General features: G+C 37.5%; 2 protein-coding genes across 2 annotated transcripts; one reads left to right on the top strand and one right to left on the bottom strand.

Annotated features, from left to right (window-relative positions):
* Positions 1–211: 211 nt before the first annotated feature.
* Positions 212–5,533, bottom strand: LOC110707389 (triacylglycerol lipase SDP1-like). Its single transcript, XM_021885421.1, has 3 exons — positions 3,451–5,533; positions 2,472–2,615; positions 212–1,807 (listed from the first exon to the last, which is right to left on the bottom strand). The coding sequence occupies exons 1-3, from the start codon at positions 4,867–4,869 to the stop codon at positions 818–820; spliced, it is 2,553 nt and encodes an 850-aa protein (XP_021741113.1). The 5' UTR covers positions 4,870–5,533; the 3' UTR covers positions 212–817.
* A 5,275-nt stretch (positions 5,534–10,808) lies between these two features.
* LOC110707388 lies at positions 10,809–19,523 on the top strand. Its single transcript, XM_021885420.1, has 6 exons — positions 10,809–11,944; positions 12,097–12,765; positions 12,968–14,270; positions 14,368–15,588; positions 15,720–17,024; positions 17,133–19,523. Exons 1-6 carry the CDS (start codon positions 11,084–11,086, stop codon positions 19,241–19,243), a joined length of 7,470 nt encoding a protein of 2,489 aa, XP_021741112.1. The 5' UTR covers positions 10,809–11,083; the 3' UTR covers positions 19,244–19,523.
* Positions 19,524–20,009: the final 486 nt, after the last annotated feature.

Raw genomic sequence — 20,009 nt, 5'->3', positions numbered from 1 at the left:
ACATGTAAAATCACAAAAATTATTACTCCGTATATCAATTAATCAAACCGCTACTAGCAATAGCAATAGCAATTTTATCAATAAAACCTCTATTCATATTTCAATTAGCAGTTATAAGAGAACAACACGGAGTCACTAGGTTTAAATTTTACTGATCAAAACTGATTTGCTTCTCAAAATTGACTACCAGATTTCTGTACTAAACAGGTTATAAAAAAACTTGCTTCCACAGTTGAATATACTCCAAAAAAAAAAATGATTTACTTGATTTATACAAAGATTTTAATGTAATTTGTGATACATGCTTATCTCCTACACTAGATTCAGCAACCCTGTTAGAAAAAAAAGAAGATTGCCAACTGTAGCTACATCTATGTTAATCGATGTCATAACCAGCCTCAATGCAATGGAAGTTTTTCCGTGGTCAATCCTACAAATTTTGCCTGGCTAAACTTCACAAGATGGCGAAAAAGCATGGGATATGGCCTCATAAAATTTTTAACATAATAACATGCAAGTATACAACAATAAATATCATATTGAGTTATCTACACCTCAGTAAGAAAGGTGAAGATGATAATGGTATGTATGGCATTGAAGCTGACCTCTTCATGAGCACTCATATTAGCAGTCTGGCAAACAAATCAATATCGATCACACCCTATGTAGCTGGCAGTTTCAACTCCTAAAAGCAGCTTGATTGAAGTTATTTCTTGTTGAATCTTGCGTTTCTGGGCGAGAAAGGGCAAGCATAGCATAAGAACAAGCTGAACCTTAAAATTCAATTCTCGAAGATTCCATAAGAGCAAACTGAGCCTTAATCTTCAATTCTCGATGATTGCTCCGAAGTAGTAGCAGTATTTCCATTTTCTGCATTGGAATGGCCTTCTGGCATAGAATTAGAATCAAGTTTACCAGTGTTCTTTTCATCATCACCATGTTCAGACTCTGAGCTGGCATCAGTGTCCCTTTCAGGACATTCAATCTGCACACACTCAGCAGCTGAGCTAGGCAAGCTTGTATAGCTCTCAGAATCATTACTCCGACCTGAAACCGTAAGGCCTTCCTTTTTAACAACATTAAACACTATCCCATTATGGATTCTCTCCGGCTGCAAAAGATCACCTTCAGTGACAGTAATACTACTAGATCTGCTCAGCCCTGCCCGGTTTCCAGAATCCCGCTGATCATGATCTGCGTTCTCAGAATTCCTGTCGAGTGCTGCTCCCCTTGATTCCCTGCTCACTGATTGCATTACAGCAGAGTTCAGATGTCCTGTCAGACTTTGCTTTGTTTCAGCATCCATGTCCAAACTCTGAACAAAATCGATAAACATGTTAGCAGACGCAGTCCTCATGAGGGGTCCACCAGATCTTGTCCATGTATTCAGATCAATATTTTCAGACTCGCTGTCACTGCTGTCATTTATGTTCCTGAATGTTCTATGATGACGGCTTGAAGGTCCACCTGCTTGCTGAAAGGACGCAACTTCAGCAAGAGCTTCTTCATCAAGAGATCCTGTTGAGTTCTCTCGAGCAATACAGTTCCATGATGGTATTCTTTTTGAAGCATTAAATCTAACGTTAGAAAGATTTGGAACCTGGGTCTGAGAAGCAGCTGCAGCGGCACGCTGAGCACTCCGCCTCAATTTACGCATGTGGTTAAGAAATGCAACACACTCATCTAGAGCAAGTTCAATGGCACAATTGGCTTTTATGGCAGAAAGCTTCTCCCAAGTACATCTTCTACCCTGGTTTGCTGCCTTCTGCAGTTCCCCATATGACGGATTCTGGATAATTTTTGAGTACTGTAAAAAAAGAGGGAGAAAAAAAAAAAATTTAATGAGTTAAAAGACTTGGAACCAAGTACACAATAATGTTTATTTCTGTCTCAAAAGGGGCCAAAACAGGAGCAAACCAGTTCCTTCAGTTAACAAAATCCATTACCATGGTTAAGATACCATTTTCATTTGTAAAATAAGATTACTGCCAAAAATATTCTTTTGAATTATTACAAAGACAAGAAAAAAAGAGAAAAAGACAGGATGAAGCAATGGGACAAAGATGAATACATTCCTTTAAAAACAAGTGATAAAAAAAATCCTGACATCAACAATGAGCTAATCCATGATTTTAATGGGTTTAATATGCTGCTTCTTAAGATAAAATATGCCAGACAAAATTTAAAGCAACTGTAAATTTTCCAGATTTTTCTCCACCAAAATTCTCAGGTGCATAACAAAGGCCAAAGATATAATCAGGTAAAATAAGCAACTAAATTGCTGTAACTTCTAACAAAAGGCCATTGAAAGCAAATTATTTGAGCCAAAAATAATAGACTTTCAGATGTAAGAAACGAGGTAAGATAACAACTACGTAGTACAATTATAGCAGTATAAAGAAATTTATACTATAAACTTCACTGAGATATTGAATACAGCAAACAAACTCAAGATTTATGTCAGAACATACCTGAGCAAGTGTGGCAGGCATCACCACTGTGACATCACCCTCCCAAGCCTGAGCAAACAATTTGGCAATCCCTCCCATGGGAAAACCTAGTTCCAATATCTGGTTGCATCTGTGTTTCACTTCCATCTCAGCCAAATGAGCAAGCTTCAAGTTATGACAATATATTATATTAGCTTCAAGGAAAAAAGTGATCCTACTAGACTTGTCAATCATTGAGTCTGGTAGTTGATTGAAAGTTTACAGACAGGACTTGATATTGAATAATAAGGAGAAATGTTACAAGTAACACCAACTAGTTTTGCAGTTATAATAGGGAACTGGAATGACAGATTATAGAGTATTGTCAACAATTCAAGCCGATTACTGGGTAGTAGCTGAAGAAATTTCAAAGATGGCCAAGATCTAATGCTTAATTCCTAGCTGAATCCAGATAATCAATTTCAATATTATAGAATGTTATTAAACAACTTCTACATAACCCTGTATCAGAAGGATGTAATTCAAAATCCTGCAAGTACTTCGTAACTTCTATTAGTCAAATTCTACAATATTGTCATGACCTAAATAAATCTGATAGTTTTCCAAGTTAAATTTACTTACATGGAAAGGGATTAAGTGAAGCTATAAGCTCAAAAAAATTAGGTGCAGGTTGGGTAAGTTCATCAGTCATATGGATTTCAATGCTAACAGGAGGCATATTCGATGTGTTTGTGGGCAGCAAATTTTAACAAATAAAAAGTGCAATTACCGCAGCTAAATTACACATGTTATACAATACACAGTGATATATGAATCAGTGCGATAACAGGTCTTGCAGCTAAGGATTTTGCCTGGAAAGTTATTTTTAACAGTTCTAATGATTTTAAGAATTACAAATAATAAAACATTAATGCAGGAAGTGCAATGAAAACAGAATATAGCGCAGAAGATTTAAAGTCATTAAGCAATCATATAAGTTTTTGCAAGTTGAATACAATACCTTGGCAGCAAAGTTGCCTCCACATGCTCTCACAAATTCTTTCATTCTCAACAATGGTGATATATGAGGGTTGGCTTGACTAACAATAAAGTGATTAACATTGAAAAGCTCTTTCAAATTCATCATGGGTAAATCGCTCTCCAAGCTACCATCCCTCCACCGGCGTGACGGGGTTGTACCTTCCTCGGGCCCAAGATGAAACGGTGGGTGATAAGGTACAAGTTCACCGAACCTATCTTTAGCCATCAGTTCTTGGGCCTCGAAAAGACCTGGAAATGCACAAGAAGCTGTCACAGCACTCCATATAACAACATGAGGCGAAGTCAAGTAGTTCAGACAACGGGGAGGCTCATGTTTCCTAGGCGAGCATACTGTTATACCAAGAATTCTTCCGGTCATGTCGTAGGCCTCCTGGAAAGTCATATTACTTGTGAGATTCCTCAACAACATTTGAAGCTGCCTGATCTCATGAACGGCTCCTTGGGTCATGACCCTCTTCACAATTGTAAAAATGCCCCCAATTTGGTCAAAAAACTTCAGAGAATGCCATGAATCCTCAAAGAAACTCTGAAGCTCAGGCCAAGATCTAGTAGCAACTACAGAGCACATTATAGATCCTACACTAGAGCCAGCAATTATCCGAGGCAAAAGCTTATGATCCACCAACGTTTTCACAACACCGACATGGAAGGAACCAAGAGAAGCACCACCACTTAAAAGCAAAGCAGTCCTACCAAAAGCATGCCTTGTCTCATGCATGAATGCAAGCTTTTCTTCCAAAATCAGCTCTTCTGAATCTGATTCACAAACCCTTTTCAATTGTAAAGTGACTTCATCAATATATTCCTTTATAAGTTTGGGGACTTGAAGCCTCCCCTTACGAAGCTCAGGATTACACATATTACCAAGATTCCTCATAAGATCAGCCCTCATACAAAAGATGATATCTCTCAATGACCCTTCCTGTCGACGAAGCCTCAACTCTTGGAGCTTGTTCTTCACAAGTTCCTCATCATAACACTCAGCCTCATTCAATTTCGGGGATTCTTTCTCCAACATCTTTGCAGCATGAGACCACTCCTCATAAGTAAGCGCGGTTCTCATCATATTCCTCCAAAACTTCCTCCTATAAGCTATCTCCGCCGTTCTTTTAACATTCGTATATCGGTTCAACACAAAAGCTATAATGGTCACCATTGCCAAAATCCCCTGAGGATTCCGGGGATGAAACCACGAAAACACCGGGCCTAAATAACCTCTAAACACACGCACGAACCCCATTAAAGCCCGAGCCAATTGGTACCCAAAATGAGACATAGACTTGCAGAATAGTATTCTAAAGGCGATTGTCCTACCAACAATTGAACTAGGTCCAATTGAGAATAAATCAATATTTGCTTCATTACTTATAACATCCATAACTCAATCAAATCTAAGCTCAAAACCCCAACAAATTAGAAACTGATATATATACAATACAACAACCTCCAAAACTTGTGATCTGAGCAATATCAAATTCCAAAATCTTCCAATTCCCAGCAAAAATAATCAAACTTTCCTAATTTCAACAAAGGTATACTCCGTAACAAATCAGGATAAAGGGTTTCCAATTAATCTAAAATCAGCATAAAAAATCTTCTAATATGAGGGTTTCTGATATTTTAGCCTAATCAAGAAATTGTGAATAAATTACAAACAATAAACCTAGAAAATATTACCAAATATAAACAAAATTATGGCGGCAAACCTCCAAATTTATCAAATTCCAATGTGAATCTACCTTCTGTAAGATACCCCGAATCAAATTTGAGGGATAATTGCAGAAATTATGAAAAAAATAATTAAAAGGGCAAGCTATTAATAATATGGGGAAGAAAATAAAATAATTTAAAGATGTATCGAAAATTGTGAAGTACGAGTAGATAACATTACAACTTTATTCAACAGAAGCTGATGTAGATCACAGTCAGGATCAGAAGAGTGGATTTGATTGAGTATATTACAAGGATAAGGAAGAAAGACCTTTTATTGTTATTTTATTGGATTTTTTAGCAGTATTTTTGTTTTCTTGTGATTTTCTGGGGATTTTTTTAAAAAATATTTACAAGAAAAAGAGTAAAATAAAATAAAATAAAATAAAATAAAGCGAAATCCAAGATTTTAAATTTTCCAAGAATTTTGTTTATTTTGACATAAAATCCACGTGGATAACAAGATTGATTATGTGAATAATTAAACGTTAATAAATTTGGAAGGTTCGTACTTCTTTGATTTTTTGCAGGGGTTGTCAAATTATGAGATGCCCCACAAGGTAAGGAAACCTAGTTAACGTGGAAGAAAGTTTGATTAAGGTGGATAATTGGAAGTTTTTCTCATGAATCATGATATGAATCCCTATGACACTTAAGTAAAAAAAAAAAAAAAAGGAATGGAGTTAATTACTTTACGCAATCGGGATTTTTTGAGTATGATAGATACACGTTATGATTTCAGATGGTCATAGCTAACATTATAAATGTATTTGAAACGTATAGATTAAAGGCTTTGAACATAAATCTAATAAATTGTAAACATCCAATAAAAAAACTTTGAACATTAGAGAATAAACAATAATTTTACTACATGTCTTGTTATAACTTTTAATCAGGTATCACGTTTCTTCTCCTTCTACCCTTTGAGCCTTAAACTATACCAATACTTAATACAAGTAAAGTTTATTTAACATAAACTTCTTCAAGAGGGTGTATGAAAAATAAAAATCAATATAATTCAATTAGTTTTGTAAAATAAATTTCAATTCATGAGAATAAATTGAAGCATGGCAATATGGCCAATGGGTTGAAAATGGCTCATAATTAAACATTAATGTGTCAAATTATAAGGATAAAGTTAAATGTTTGTCAAAGTGTCAATTGAATATGAGTCAACTATTCTAGTTATAATCGAAATCTCTATTATATAAAGGTTTGAAGTAGTGTTGTCCACCTAAAATAACCTTATTATTCTATTTAAAATAGTTTGTGTATATGAATTTTAAATGTAAAGCGTGCATCACGTACATATAGATTTAGTTTCAGATTTCAGTATATCAAAACTAAATGTAAGATAAAATGATTATGCATGATTAGCAATTTGTACTCTTCAAACTTGGCTACGAGAAGATCTTCGCATGCACCTTTTGATTTCAATTTCAATTGAGATTATTATTTCTCAAAGAAGCCCAAATTTCTCTTACAAGTTGAATAATTGAGTTCAGATACGGTTCTAGTTCGTCTCGGGCTTTGATGATTATCTAAACCCTTGGGCTTTGATGATTACCTAAACCTATGAATGTCCTGGACAAAGCTATACTTTCTCGGTTTCTCCTATTTAACGGATCAACCATTTCTAAACTCTAAGTTGAGCCAGTATAAGGCTAAAAGCAGACACGACATGAGCATAACATAAAATAATCGAGTTAATTTACAACATGTTTAATTAAGCAGGTCCATATGACACAGTACATTTAATTTAACATGTTTTAGTTAGTGTTGAGTTTTCTAACATGAAATTAACATTTATGGAAATGATGATTAATATTTTAAACGAGGCTAACATTTTTTCCATATAACACAAGAACAAGGCACAAATTGGACACGAAAAAACCAGATTAGTGTTAAGGGTTTTCAACATGTTAAATTAAATGGGTAACAGTTTTGGATCTGTATATCTATCATTGTCAAATGATAATACAAATGCATTTAGAAACAATAACTTTAAAACACTATTTTACCAAACACTAATTTTCACATTTACTGGAATAAAGTCTTAGAATAAAACTACTTGATAATATTAGCGATATCACTAGAAAAACAATTGGCCTTGACTCAATTGTCTCGACACTCTAGAGCACATCGAGCACACATAGTCGAGCGCAATGGATATGTATGGAGCCGATTATTGCAATAGGGCTGGCAAATAGATCAGGTCAGGTTGGTTTCCTGTTCGGATCAACTAATTTTGGGTTAGCTATCCCCCAACCCGAACCTGATCCATTTAAATTTTCGGGTTGAAAACTCCAACCCGAACTTGATATTTTCGGGTTCGGGTCAACCCAAAAGTAACCTGATTTGACCTGATTTTTTATTTTTGGGTTTAAATCAGGTTTTGACCTGAAATTAATCGAGTTTGGGTCAACTCAAAAGTAATATGGTTTGACCTAAGTTTTTGTTTGGGTTAAATATGGTGTTTTTGACCTAACATTGGCCTAAACAACCTTAATTTTTCTTTTTAAACAAACTGATATTTTCATTTTTCAAACTAATATTCTCAAGTAAAACACCGAAATCTTATACAATTCGGGTTAAAATTTTCAACCTTAACTGAATCCATTTAATTTCAGATCGGGTTCATATCAACCCATTTAAGTTTTCGGGGCGAAAAACTCAACCTAACCCGTTATTTTCGAGTTGGATTCAGGTCGGGTTAGCTTTTGCCACCTCTACATTGCACCACCCGCCAACACATGATGGCAGCAACGACCTAAGTACCAACCACACTGAGTCAATACTAGATGATTGAGATCTCAACAAGCTCCCTTTTTAACTTTTAAGGTGGGGTGAGGGTGAGCTGATGGAGCTTGGGTTCCACATTGCACATGCATCCCAACTCGACAAATCGGTGATCCAATCAAAAGTGCCCACTCCCTTGGCTTTGGCTCAACTCTAAACGCGTTTTACTGTCGTCATTAGGAAACAGACAGATCACATTCTATATCAATTCAATGGTCAATTGTCAGATTCATAACTTAAAATTCTTTCTGCATCTGGAGTATGCAATAAAGCACACATATTGTACACGAATATAAACTAACCATATAATATAATCAGCTGGAAATAGACAGATCATATTCAGTATACAATGGTTAGATTATAGTACCTTAAGAAAATCAAAGGTGATAATTCAACAGTGGCAACTGTCAACTGTCCATGTACCAAGTATATAATAGTCTCCTCAAATCTAGATGCACATCAGATCTTCAGTCTTCTTCATTACCATAATCGTTCCTCGGTCACCACGGAAATAATTAAAAAAAAAAAAAAATACATATTAAAGGTCTGAAGAGATTATTTTAAGAGAAGCCTAGAATTTTTCCACAAATAATTAGTATGAATGTGTCACAGCTAAATTACTACTCATGAATGACATACACTTGGGTAAATGTAAAATTAAATAAGAAACACTACTGAGTTTATATAATAATCTCAACTCATGTAACTAATCATCGATCAGTATCAAGCTAAAGACATAAGAATAAAGTGCTTATGAAAAAGTATTCATTATTACTCCTTTTACAAAGAAAGAACAGGAATTTAATAATGGAAAAATTGTCAAAAATAATACAAACGTTCACCCGTCCGTTAAAAACAAGTTAAGCTTTCCATTTTTTCTAAATAATACAAACTTTGGAGGGTATCCTCTTTAAACAAGACATTTCACCTATAACCTAGACAACGGGTAGACTTTTTTTTTTTTTTTGATAAATTCATTAAATAATTTAATTAACTCATAATTAACACTTAAACTTAACAATTAAAAAATAAAAATCACTCCTCCTCCCCACCGCCAGGCACCACTCCCTATCCATCCCCTTCCTCGGTGGCGTCTGGCCCTCCGGCGATCCTTTGCCGGCGCCTCAACCCCTCCCCTGCGCCAGCGACCTTAATTCCAGCATCCCCAACCCTCCCCCTCCCTCAATCTCATCTCAAAATCAACAACACTCACAAAACTCAAACAAATCCATGCTCAAATCATTCTCAACGCTTTCAATTCCGACGTTATTACAATCACTAAGCTCACTCAAAAACTCAGCGACATTGGATCCATTCACCATGCTAATCTTCTTGTTTCTTCAACTCCAACCCAAGATCTTTTCCTCCACAATGTCCTCATTCATGGGTTTTCCGTCTATCATTTGCCATCTTCTTCTGTTTCTGTTTATACCCAGTTGCGTCGAAACTTGAATCTTAGGCCTAATAATTTTACCCACGCTTTTGCAGTTTCGGCTGGGTCACTTGGGGATCAAAGGGTTGGAATGTTGCTTCATGCTCACTCAATCATTGATGGGTTTGGCGCTGATTTGTTTGTTGGGTCTGCTGTTGTTGGATTGTATCTTAATTTTTCCAAGATTGGTTATGCATATAAGTTGTTTGTTAAAATGTCTAACAGAGATACGGTTTTGTGGAATACTATGATTTTTGGGTTGGTTAAGAATTGTCGTAATATTGATTCGCTTCGGGTTTTTGGTGATATGGTTGGTAGTAGTGCTGGTCTGCTGGATTTAATTCGACTACTTTGTGGAAATTTGGGGTTTTCGTAGGGCGGGACTACGGGAGGGGGATTTCGTGGGTCCGTTTTTGTGGTGGGTAGGAGTCGGGAAAGGGAGGGGGAAAGATGGGGATGCCGGAAATGGGGTTGCCGGCGCAGGGGAGGGAGTTGAGGCGCCTGTAGAGGATCGCCGGAGGGCCGGGAGCCGCTGGGGAAGGGGATGGGAAGGGGCGGCTGGTGGGTAGTTTTTTTTTAAATAATAATAATAATAATAATAATAATAATAATAAAGTTTAAATCTTTTAAAAAATAAAAACATTAAATAAAAAAAATCAAAGTAAATTATCAAACCAATGAAACAATAACAAGTGTTTCATGCACCTATTATTCAAGTCACTAACTGGTCCTAACTTGTTTAAAACGGATACCCCCTAAAGTTTGTATTATTTAGAAAAAATTGAAAGTTCGACTTGTTTTTAGCAGATGGGTAAAAGTTTGTATTATTTTTGACAATTTTTCCTTTAATAATTAGAAACTGCCATTAAAGTGAGGAGACAGGTCTTACCTCACTCCCACTTGGCCATGCAACCATCAACCACGTAGGTTTGAGAAAGAAAACAGATTAACAAATGGCGAAATATCCTAAATACCCTTAATGAGAAGATCGTGACTCTAGTAATGACATTAACATTTTTCAGCTTGTTAATTGTCTAACCGTTAAGTAACTGGGCCGACAATTTGAGAAAGCAAAATACTCCGTACTCCACTACAGAAAGAAAAAAAAAACACCTACCCCCACAAAACATTTTCTTAAGTAAATGAAAAGAGAGAATCACACACTAAAGAAAGGAAACCTCGTTTTCAAAAGAATGAGCACCAAGAGGTGAAGTTTACAGATAGAATTTATACAAAAGCCGGCAATGCAGGCCAAGTCAATTACTGAATGACCGCCCTTTTGGGTTTAAGTCAATGCAACATAATATTACACATCTTACAACTATATCATGGTCAGTGGCACCTACTCAATTAATTAACAACACATCAAATGAAAGAATGATTGGTCTTCGAAAATAAATCCAATTATTTTCAACCTAATCACATTGAATACCTCTGATTTTATTTCATTCCAAATTACACCAGTCCATAAATTCACTTTTTCCCACCCGAAACAAATAAATCAGCTAAAATTTCAGATATTACATTCACACCCATACAAGATATCACTGATTTATAGAAATAATCCAAGATATACCAAAATAGGGGGGAAATAAAGAAAGTTGAAAATTTCATCAGATTCCGCTAATCACGATATTCCCATTAACAAGATATGGCTATCAGAACATTCTCAGCACAAGAGAGTTATAGGGAAGGAGGGATAGAACCAAGAAAGAAACTGAAAAAGGTGAGGTCAGTTAAGGTTGCAAACCTGGATAGGTTGAGGTTATCAATGAGAAGGGAGAAATATCGGTTTAATCGTGGTGTTGTAGCTTCGTCAGATGATGCTACTGTCACATCAGGATCATCTTCTGCTGCCATTTCTGGTACATCGTCTCCAAATTATATGAAGGCTACAACTAGCTCCAGTGCCAGAATAGGGTCAGTGCAAGCAATTTCAGGTAATCTGCAGTCTAGTTCTGCTGGCAGCAGCGATAATCGAAGTTCATCAGCAAAGTCCGCCTCAAAATTGAGCAAGGTCTCAGTGCAAGAATTCTCTGATCCTGCAGGTGTAAATAAAATAAAAGCAGAGAAAAGCTTGAAGAGGGTACCTAGTTTAAAGCAATCCAAGAAGATGTCTAGTAAAAAATCAATGAAAATCCGGGCCAGATATTCACAGTTTTCAGATGTTGGCATCAATTCAGATGAAATTCTGGACTTTAGCATCCTGGGAGATCAGAATAACACAGACATCATTGGTGGAGGAATGGAAATTGACCCAGAATGCCTAAATGTCAGTGCTTCTCGTGGTCAGGATAGCATTGGCAAGACGGGAACAAAGCAAAAGGGAATCTTAGAACGGTCGAGATCGAGAAGGATGATAAGACTCAGGAGCATAAAATCATCGAGGACAAGGCAGAGGCCACAATCCAGACTCAGTGGTGGAGCAACAGAGCTAATGTCATATGAAACAGAAGTATTCAGTGCAGAACCACATTACATGAAGGGCACCAGCTCTCAAGAAAAAAGAAAGGTAAGTTTTAATTTCATCATTTCATGTCTGATATTGTATTTAGTATGTTAGTTACTTTGAAGAAACATTGAAAAGCATGCGATAAAACAATAAAAATACATAAACAATGAAGCTTTTGATGCTAAGACTGATAAATTGTTCTTTTTTGCCAGAATTCTGACAAGGGTTTGACAAGAACATCTAGTTTAAGGCCTCTAAGGATCTTAGCAAAGATTCCAAGCCTAAGACCTAAAAGGAGTAAAGTAAGGAAAAGACCTCAGGTAACTCCACTGTCAGGAAAAGGTGTTGATCGTGCCACCTGTTCGTCCACTCTAAAGAGAACCGAAGTCCCAGATGAAATTGAACTTCATTCAATGGGTCGAGAATCAGAGGGAACTTCTTTCCATCTTTGCCCATACAGTTATTGCTCTATTCATGGTCACCGCCACCAGACCCCCTCTCAACCTCTTAAAGAATTCATTTCTGCAAAAAGGAAACTGTTCAGTAACCAGAAAGGTGAGAAGTCGGACAGCAAGTCCAGGGGAGAAGTAGAACATTACACAAGTTCCACTGAATCTGATCAGTCAAGGCAGATAGTATCCGCTGAAAGTTATGCGCTTCAAGAAGTTATGAATGTCACAACAAAAAATGCTTTGGAAGCAGAAGAGGATGGAATAGATTTTCTCATTAAAATCTACGCCAAACCCAGGAAAAAGTGGGCTGCTGAAGGTACCCTGAGCAAAGATGCTGAAACATTAAATGGTTCTACTTATGACCAAATCAGTGTTTGGGACTATGACAGGAAACAAGCAGAAACACCCAGTGAGACATCAGAGCCTGAGGTAAGCAACTACAATCTACATAATATGTGGGAAAAAAAAAAAAAAAAAAAAATTATATCCTAAATCAAAAGCAGTTAAGTCTTAAATGAGTTATATTGCTCCAAGAGAAAACATATAAGATCTGGTTTCCCCATCTAAAGACAGATTAAATAAGAGAACATGCTACTGCATTCAGTATTTTAATAAATTTGTCTTTTGGTAGGAAATACCAAGAGCAATGAATGATGTTCAGCAAGAAAAATTTGAGATCTTCAAAGCATGCAATGTTGACTCAAATGACATAATGCTGCAGCAGCCTTTGGAGTTACCTGACAATGGTTCAAAATCAGTGTCTGTCCTTAAGGAACTCGAACCAAGTATAGCAAAAGAAGAGCTTCAGAATTCCTCCAAGGATCCTTACCATTTGGCAAGTAGGGATTCTGCAGTCAGTCCATGTGGTGATCTGATCAACATCCTTTCTGATAAACAGAAATATACAAGCATGTGGCAGCTGATCCATCAACAACTTCTTTCAAGTGAAGCATCAATGGACAATGTCCAGGAAGTCATTCAAGCAGATGAAAAAGAAAGTGGAGATGGAAACACTAGCCATGAAATGAGTAGCTTGGATCTAGAGCAGAGTAGATACAGCAACAATCTCAAGGAAGATGCCTATGACCAAGTTGCAGTGACACAGAAGCTTGAATTACACCAGACTGCAGCCATAAACTTGGTACAAGAAGCACTTAATGCAATATTACAACATGATGCGGAGTCATATCATCAGCAGTCAAATCCAGTCCAAGAAATGGCTTACAGTTCTGTTACAGAGGAAATATCAACTCCTACATCCTCTATTGAAGAAGATTACAGAGAAGATGGTGAAGTAGATGGAAGAGAGATGAGTTTAGGATCAGCAGAAAAGCAAAACAAAATGAAGCAAATGGGTAACAGATTACTGCAAAAAGAACCAGATGAAAAGGAGATGTCCGGACGACAAATCTCCAAGAGTTTCAGCAGGCTCAAAAAATTGTTTATGACTGCAAAATTCATCAAGGCAATGGAAAGACTGAAAAAGATAAACCCACGCAAACCACAATACTTATCTGCAGAACCAGCCTCAGAGAACGAGAGAATATATCTAAGGCATCTAAGCATGAATGAAACAAAGAATACAGAAGAATGGATGCTTGATAATGCGCTTAGACAAGTAATATCAAGGCTGGATCCTGATCAGCAAAGAAGAGTGGCCCGACTTGTTGAAGCATTTGAAACAGTTACCCCGGAGCAGAAAGAGAACACCAACAGGCCTTATACCATGACAAGTGTGCCTGCTCCTGGCAGCAAAGTGGCCAATCCTATGATAGATGAAGAGAAAATTAGATTTGTAGAATCCAAGCAAGATACTTCAGTATCTGATGAACAGGTTTTGCAAAAGAAAGATGATGGAGTGCTGGTATCTCAGAAAGATGTTCCTGAGGAAAAATGTTCAAGGGAAGAGAATAAATATCAGGCAAACATAACAGGTATCTAAATTGATTTTGTTATTTTGCATATAGAAGACATAAACATGCTACACCATTACAACAATTATAATCTAGAAACATTTAACTTGTCCTACAGTTGAAAAAATTCTGCAAGAAGCAGGTGTGACCAACGATTCAGAATCCACATTTGTTGATGGAGGTGTGGGTATTGAAGATCCTATCAATACACTCAGGGATTCATCCCAATATCCTACCAGAGATTCTGAAGTCAGCCTGGCTGGTGATATGACCAGTATTTTCTTCAACAAACAACAGTATACTGGTATGTGGAACCTGATCTACCAACATGCTGTATCAAATGAAGCATCAGTTGATGAGAAGCAAAGACTCAATGAATATGATGAAGAAAACCAAAATGATACAATCGACTGTCGACAAATAACCGACATAGACTCAATCCCAAGTAGCTTCAGCATGGATCAAAAGGAAGATGAAGATAACAAAAGTGCAGCTTCTGAAATCCCTGATGTTGAACAATCAGCTGCCATAAAGCTGGTAAAAGAAGCCCTTAAGGCAATTCTAAAACGCTATGAGCAGCCACCTCAATTACAGCCTAATCCAGACCATCGCACGGCTTCTGATGATGCTAGAGATCTATACATTTCAACCTCTACACCTTGCACAGAAGAAGATTCCATAGAAAGGGTAAAGGATGCAGAAAAGCATGCTGACATAGACCCAGAAGATAGGATGCATCACGTAGAAAATACAAGACTCCCACCACTACAGCAAGTGGAATCTGATGAATTGAAGGCACCTCAGAGAAAAATTTCCAATAGCTTAAGCAAGCTGAAAAAAGCAATAGCAACTACCAGGTTCATAAAAGCAATGGAGAGGCTGACAAAGAGCAGTCCGCGTAGATCACAAAATCAGTGTTCAGCTACAAGATTGGAGGAAGAAAGAATTTATCTGAGGCATCGAAGCATGGATGGAAGGAAAAAGGGTGAAGAATGGATGCTTGATTATGCACTTAGACAGGTAATCTCCAAGATGGATCCTGATCAGCAAAGAAGAGTGGCACTCATTGTAAAAGCATTTGAAACAGTGCACCCTGAACAGAGAGAGAAGAGCATTAGATGCTATCCTACAACAGGTGAAGCTGTTGGTGACCATGTATTAGCCAGCTCCACAAATGAAGTGAAAGAACGCTATCTTGAGTCTCAACAGAAAAGATTGAAATCAATTGAACCGATTCCTCTCATGCAAGATAATAGCATCCTACTACCTTCGGCTTCCAGGGAAGCTTTGCTAGAAAGAATTCCTCAGGAGCACCATGCTCAACAGACAAGCTTAGCAGGTAAGTGTAAATCAATTTTTGTTTGTAGGGAGCTCAAAGAACCAATTATAAAAGGTAATGAACATGCTGCAACATAAAATTATAGCTATTCTGACCATATCCATTGCTCAAAATGTGCCATGAAAACCCAGATGACATATTTCTGCAAGAGACAAGTGAGGCTGCAATATCAAAATCAACTATGAAATTGTCTGAAGAAAGCTCAAGATTATGTTCTATGGTTGTCACACCTGAAGAACCAAATATCCAGGATGAAGAAACTGGGGGAGCTTTTGAACACTCTTCCCCGTTTCCAACTGCTAATTCTGAGGTCAGACCTGATGGAGATATGGCCAGTATTCTCTTGGACAAACAAAAATACACAAGTATGTGGAACTTGATACATCAACATGTCCTCTCAAATGAAGCAACAACGACTGGACAGCAGGAAGTCAATGAGGTTGATGAAGAGGAACAAGGTAATGATGCAAACACATGGCAAGCAATTAATGATCCAGATCCAATCCAGAGTAATCAATTGAAAAAATCCAAGGTAGATGAAGATAATCATAGTGCAGCCTTTGATCAGTCGGAAGCCATTAATCTGGTAAAGGAAGCGATCAATGCAATCCTACAATGCCATGAGCAGAAATCTAAGCAACAGTACTGTCAAGAACCTGGCAGAGCTGCTGATAATGCTAGAGAGCTTTGTGACACAACTGCTCTAGATCCGACAAAAGATAATTCTGAAGAGAACAGAGTAGAAAAACACAGAAATTCAGAGCCAGAAAAAAAGTTGCATGAAGTAGAGAGCACAAGTGCCCCACTCCAAAAGCAAGCAGAACCATTTGAAGCAATCAAAAACCAGAGGAAAATGTCAAAAAGCTTAAGCAAGCTGAAAAAAGCTATTGTTACTGCCAAATTCATCAAGGCAATGGAAAGACTTAGAAAGATCAACCCACGTAAACCACGACATCTGCCTCCAGAGGTGGCCTTAGAAGAAGAAAAAGTTTATCTAAGGCATTTAAGCATCAAGGGAAGAAAAAATGATGAAGAATGGATGCTTGATTATGCACTTAAAAAGGTTCTTTGTAGCCTTGCTCCTGATCAGCAGAGAAAAGTGGCATCACTTGTAGAAGCATTTGAAACAGTCCACCCAGAGCAAAAAAGCATTAGATATCGAACGAAATCTGAGTGGGACAATGCTACTGGATCAGGAAGCACGACAGACCAAAAACGAATTCCTAAGTCAAAGCATAACAGTTCCATGCCTAATAATGACACCATTCCTCCAATGCGATATGATGAATTAGATAAGATTTGTAAAGATGCTACAATTGAAAAAAGTGTGCAAGATCATAGCACGAAGTTCTCAAACCAGAGGATGGACTTATCCCACAAAATTAGTCATTCAGATGACTCCAATTTGCAAAGTCACCATCAAGCCAGCTCAAAAGGTAAAGCTATTCTGATATCCTATTAATCGCATCTATATCCTTGTATATGATAATATCAAGCTAGACAGCAGCACAATGTCTCATTTGTTCATATTGTGTGTTTTGCAGGATCTCCAATCAGTGACCCATTGCGCAAAAAAACAGAGAAAAAAGAGATGGGTGCAAATCCCATAAATGAAGAATTTCAACATGCCAATGATCTTGAGCTGGAATGCAAGGCTAACAAAAACGAAGGCTTTTTATATGACAAGCAGAAGAACTCCAGTATGTGGCATCTGATATATCAACATGTCAAATCTGCCGGTGTCTCAGAAGCTGGCAACAAGCTATCTGAGAGACTGACCGGAGAGGACCAGGTGAACAGGAGTGGCACATCATCTGACGTGGATGCTGATGCTGATGATAGTGATGCAAGCAGCGTAACAAGTGAGATTACTGAGAGTGATGCCATTAAGCTAGTAAAAGAGGCCATCAATGATATCCTTAATGTGCCACAAGACGTCGAAGATGAACTAAATCCAAGCAATAGAACAACTACTTCAGAAGGTCAAAGCATAGAAGTAGAAGAAAATCCAAAGAAAAGTCTATCCAGGGGCTACAGCAAGCTGAGAAAAATTATCATCTGCAACAAATTCATCAAGGCAATGGAAAAGACCCGGAATTTCTACCCACAAACTGGTCGAGCCTTAAATTCTGGTTCAGAACCTAGAAACAGTCATCTGAAGAATTGTGCAGTGGGTGAGAGAAAAGGGATGGATGAGTGGATGCTTGATAACGTATTGCAGAAAGTCATCGCTGGGCTTGCTCCAGTACAACAAAAAAGAGTATCCTTGTTGGTTAAAGCCTTTGAAAAAGTCAACCCAGATCCAGAAGAGAGCGCAAAAAGACTCAGTTACACTAAAACAGAATTTCCTGATAGTAGTTCCTCAGAAGGGAATACAAAGGAAATGGAGAAAGCAGTACCATCAGATTCTTCACAGAACTCAGAACTTCCTGGTGGCGTTCACCTCAAGCTAGATAGATCACCAAATTCCAGCCCAGAAGTAGTCACAGAAAGGGTTCTACAAGAATCCTGCAAAGACAGAAGTCCTGGCTTGACTAGAGAATACGCGTTGAATGGACAAAGTTGTAGTAGTCGTGATCCTTCTGACATTAATGCAGCAACATCCAATGCGATCAGTAATCTCTCAGAAACTAATAAGGACCTAACAGAAATTGATGCTACAAATGCACCAGGTGTTTCACCGGAGGAAAGGAAAAATTCTAAGGATGAAGCAGGTGCTCAGGTTGAGGAGAAAACTTTGCTTGAAGAACAAGAGGTTGAGAATACAGAATTAACATCTAAATTTGCAAAGAAGCCTCCACAACCTGAAGACTTGGAAGATGAGTGGAATTACAGCGCACAAAATAGTAGATCCTTAGAAAAGCCTACAGGGCTATGGGGCCTAATACTGCAGCATGTCTCAGTTGATATGTTGGAGAAAAATGAAGCCCCAAAAACAATTGAAATTGATGCAAATGTACAGGTGGGCAGCAGTAGCACTGAGGTTTCAGATAGCAAAACAGATGATTCTTCTCAGCTTTCATCTAGAGTCAAAAGTTGCAGAGATATGGGTGTTCAAACTCCAACCAGCTTTGAGTTTGAAGAAAATGAAGCAATTAAGTTGGTAGAGGAAGCAGTAGAAGAAATCCTTCTTCTCCAGGACCAGATTTGTGATACGGAATCAATAACCAGTGGCACAACTTCAGAGAAAAGAGTCTACACTGAAAACAATGGAGAAGTCATTGATCCCTCGCTTGCTGCCACAGAAATTGCAGGTGTTGCAACATCACTTCTTACTGATGCAACTCTAGAAGAAAAGAAAACATCATCAGAAGAAAATGTAACAACCAGCTATAGCACACTTTCCAAAGTTGTTATGTGTAGAAGATTCGTCAAGGCAATGAACAAAATGCGGAAGCTTAAAGCACTGCATGCTCAAGACCTTTCTCAGCCACCTCAATCACAAGGAGAAGGTAATCCTTTATTGCGACAAATTTCAACCAGGGACAAGGCAAGTTGGGAGGAAGGAATGCTTGATAACGCACTGCAGAAAGTTATAGGAAACCTTGCTCCTGCAAAGAAGCAACGAGTAGCACTGCTTGTTCAAGCTTTTGAGACAGTTGGTTCACAGCCTGAACCAACAAACAGCTGGAGAGGTAAAGCATCAGCCTTATAAAAAAATAAATGTTTCGATCCAGTGCTCTGAAATGAACATCCAAAATGGATATGATGCTCACATTTTTTGAGAAGATTTATATGAATTAGGTCTCTAGATTAATATAAGTAAGTTCTATAGTACATAAGTTTCATTCATAGGAATCAGTAGACTTGTATAGTTAAATAAATTGGGTTTTGTCCATGACTGTTGGTTGGTGTTATTGCATTATGTAATTATTCAGTTATTGATGTGTATTTTGAGAGGAAAATGTCATATACTTCATGCATGAGTAGCAAAATCAACAGACCACCATGATACTTTATGTAATTATCCTCCCCAACCTGCACTATGGATAGGGTCTCATCTTTTTATGTGTCACATGTCTACATCACAATAGATCTAAACGCTTGCCCATACGGATCACTTGCCCAGGATGAATAACTTTAAAATAAAAACAATAGAAATAGAGAAAGAGATGGGAGACAGAATAGTAGAAAAGCTTAACTATCATTGCTCGATAAACAATTTCTATACCTCTCAAATGTTCACAACACAAGGAGAAACTTATGAGCACTTCCAGACTACTCACTCAACCCACTAAAGAGTGCCCATATTATCAGTCCCAAAATCACTTAGTATGGACTTCTACTAAACAAGACCTTGAGGTTCTTGGTAGCTTCTTTAATGTGTTTTCGAGCAATATCTATTCTACCCACACGACTAAAACAAGACAAACTACAACCAAGTCCATCAAAACTAATGAGAGTCTCATAAAGCATTTAAC

The sequence above is a fragment of the Chenopodium quinoa genome, unplaced genomic scaffold (assembly GCF_001683475.1).
Source record: "Chenopodium quinoa cultivar QQ74 unplaced genomic scaffold, ASM168347v1, whole genome shotgun sequence".
Classification (NCBI taxonomy): Eukaryota; Viridiplantae; Streptophyta; class Magnoliopsida; order Caryophyllales; family Amaranthaceae; genus Chenopodium; species Chenopodium quinoa.
This window is presented reverse-complemented; position numbering and strand designations above follow the sequence as displayed.

What these genes read in the sequence shown, in the direction of transcription:
- LOC110707389 (XM_021885421.1), bottom strand. Translation starts at nt 4,869, where the DNA reads ATGGATGTTATAAGTAATGAAGCAAATATTGATTTATTCTCAATTGGA. An exon ending in GAGGCAACTTTGCTGCCAAG is followed by an intron (nt 2,616 to 3,450) that starts GTATTGTATTCA and finishes CATAACTTGAAG; the next exon opens with CTTGCTCATTTGGCTGAGAT. An exon ending in TGCCTGCCACACTTGCTCAG is followed by an intron (nt 1,808 to 2,471) that starts GTATGTTCTGAC and finishes CTTTTTTTACAG; the next exon opens with TACTCAAAAATTATCCAGAA.
- LOC110707388 (XM_021885420.1), top strand. Translation starts at nt 11,084, where the DNA reads ATGGCTATCAGAACATTCTCAGCACAAGAGAGTTATAGGGAAGGAGGG. An exon ending in TCAACAGACAAGCTTAGCAG is followed by an intron (nt 15,589 to 15,719) that starts GTAAGTGTAAAT and finishes ATGAAAACCCAG; the next exon opens with ATGACATATTTCTGCAAGAG. An exon ending in CCATCAAGCCAGCTCAAAAG is followed by an intron (nt 17,025 to 17,132) that starts GTAAAGCTATTC and finishes TGTGTTTTGCAG; the next exon opens with GATCTCCAATCAGTGACCCA.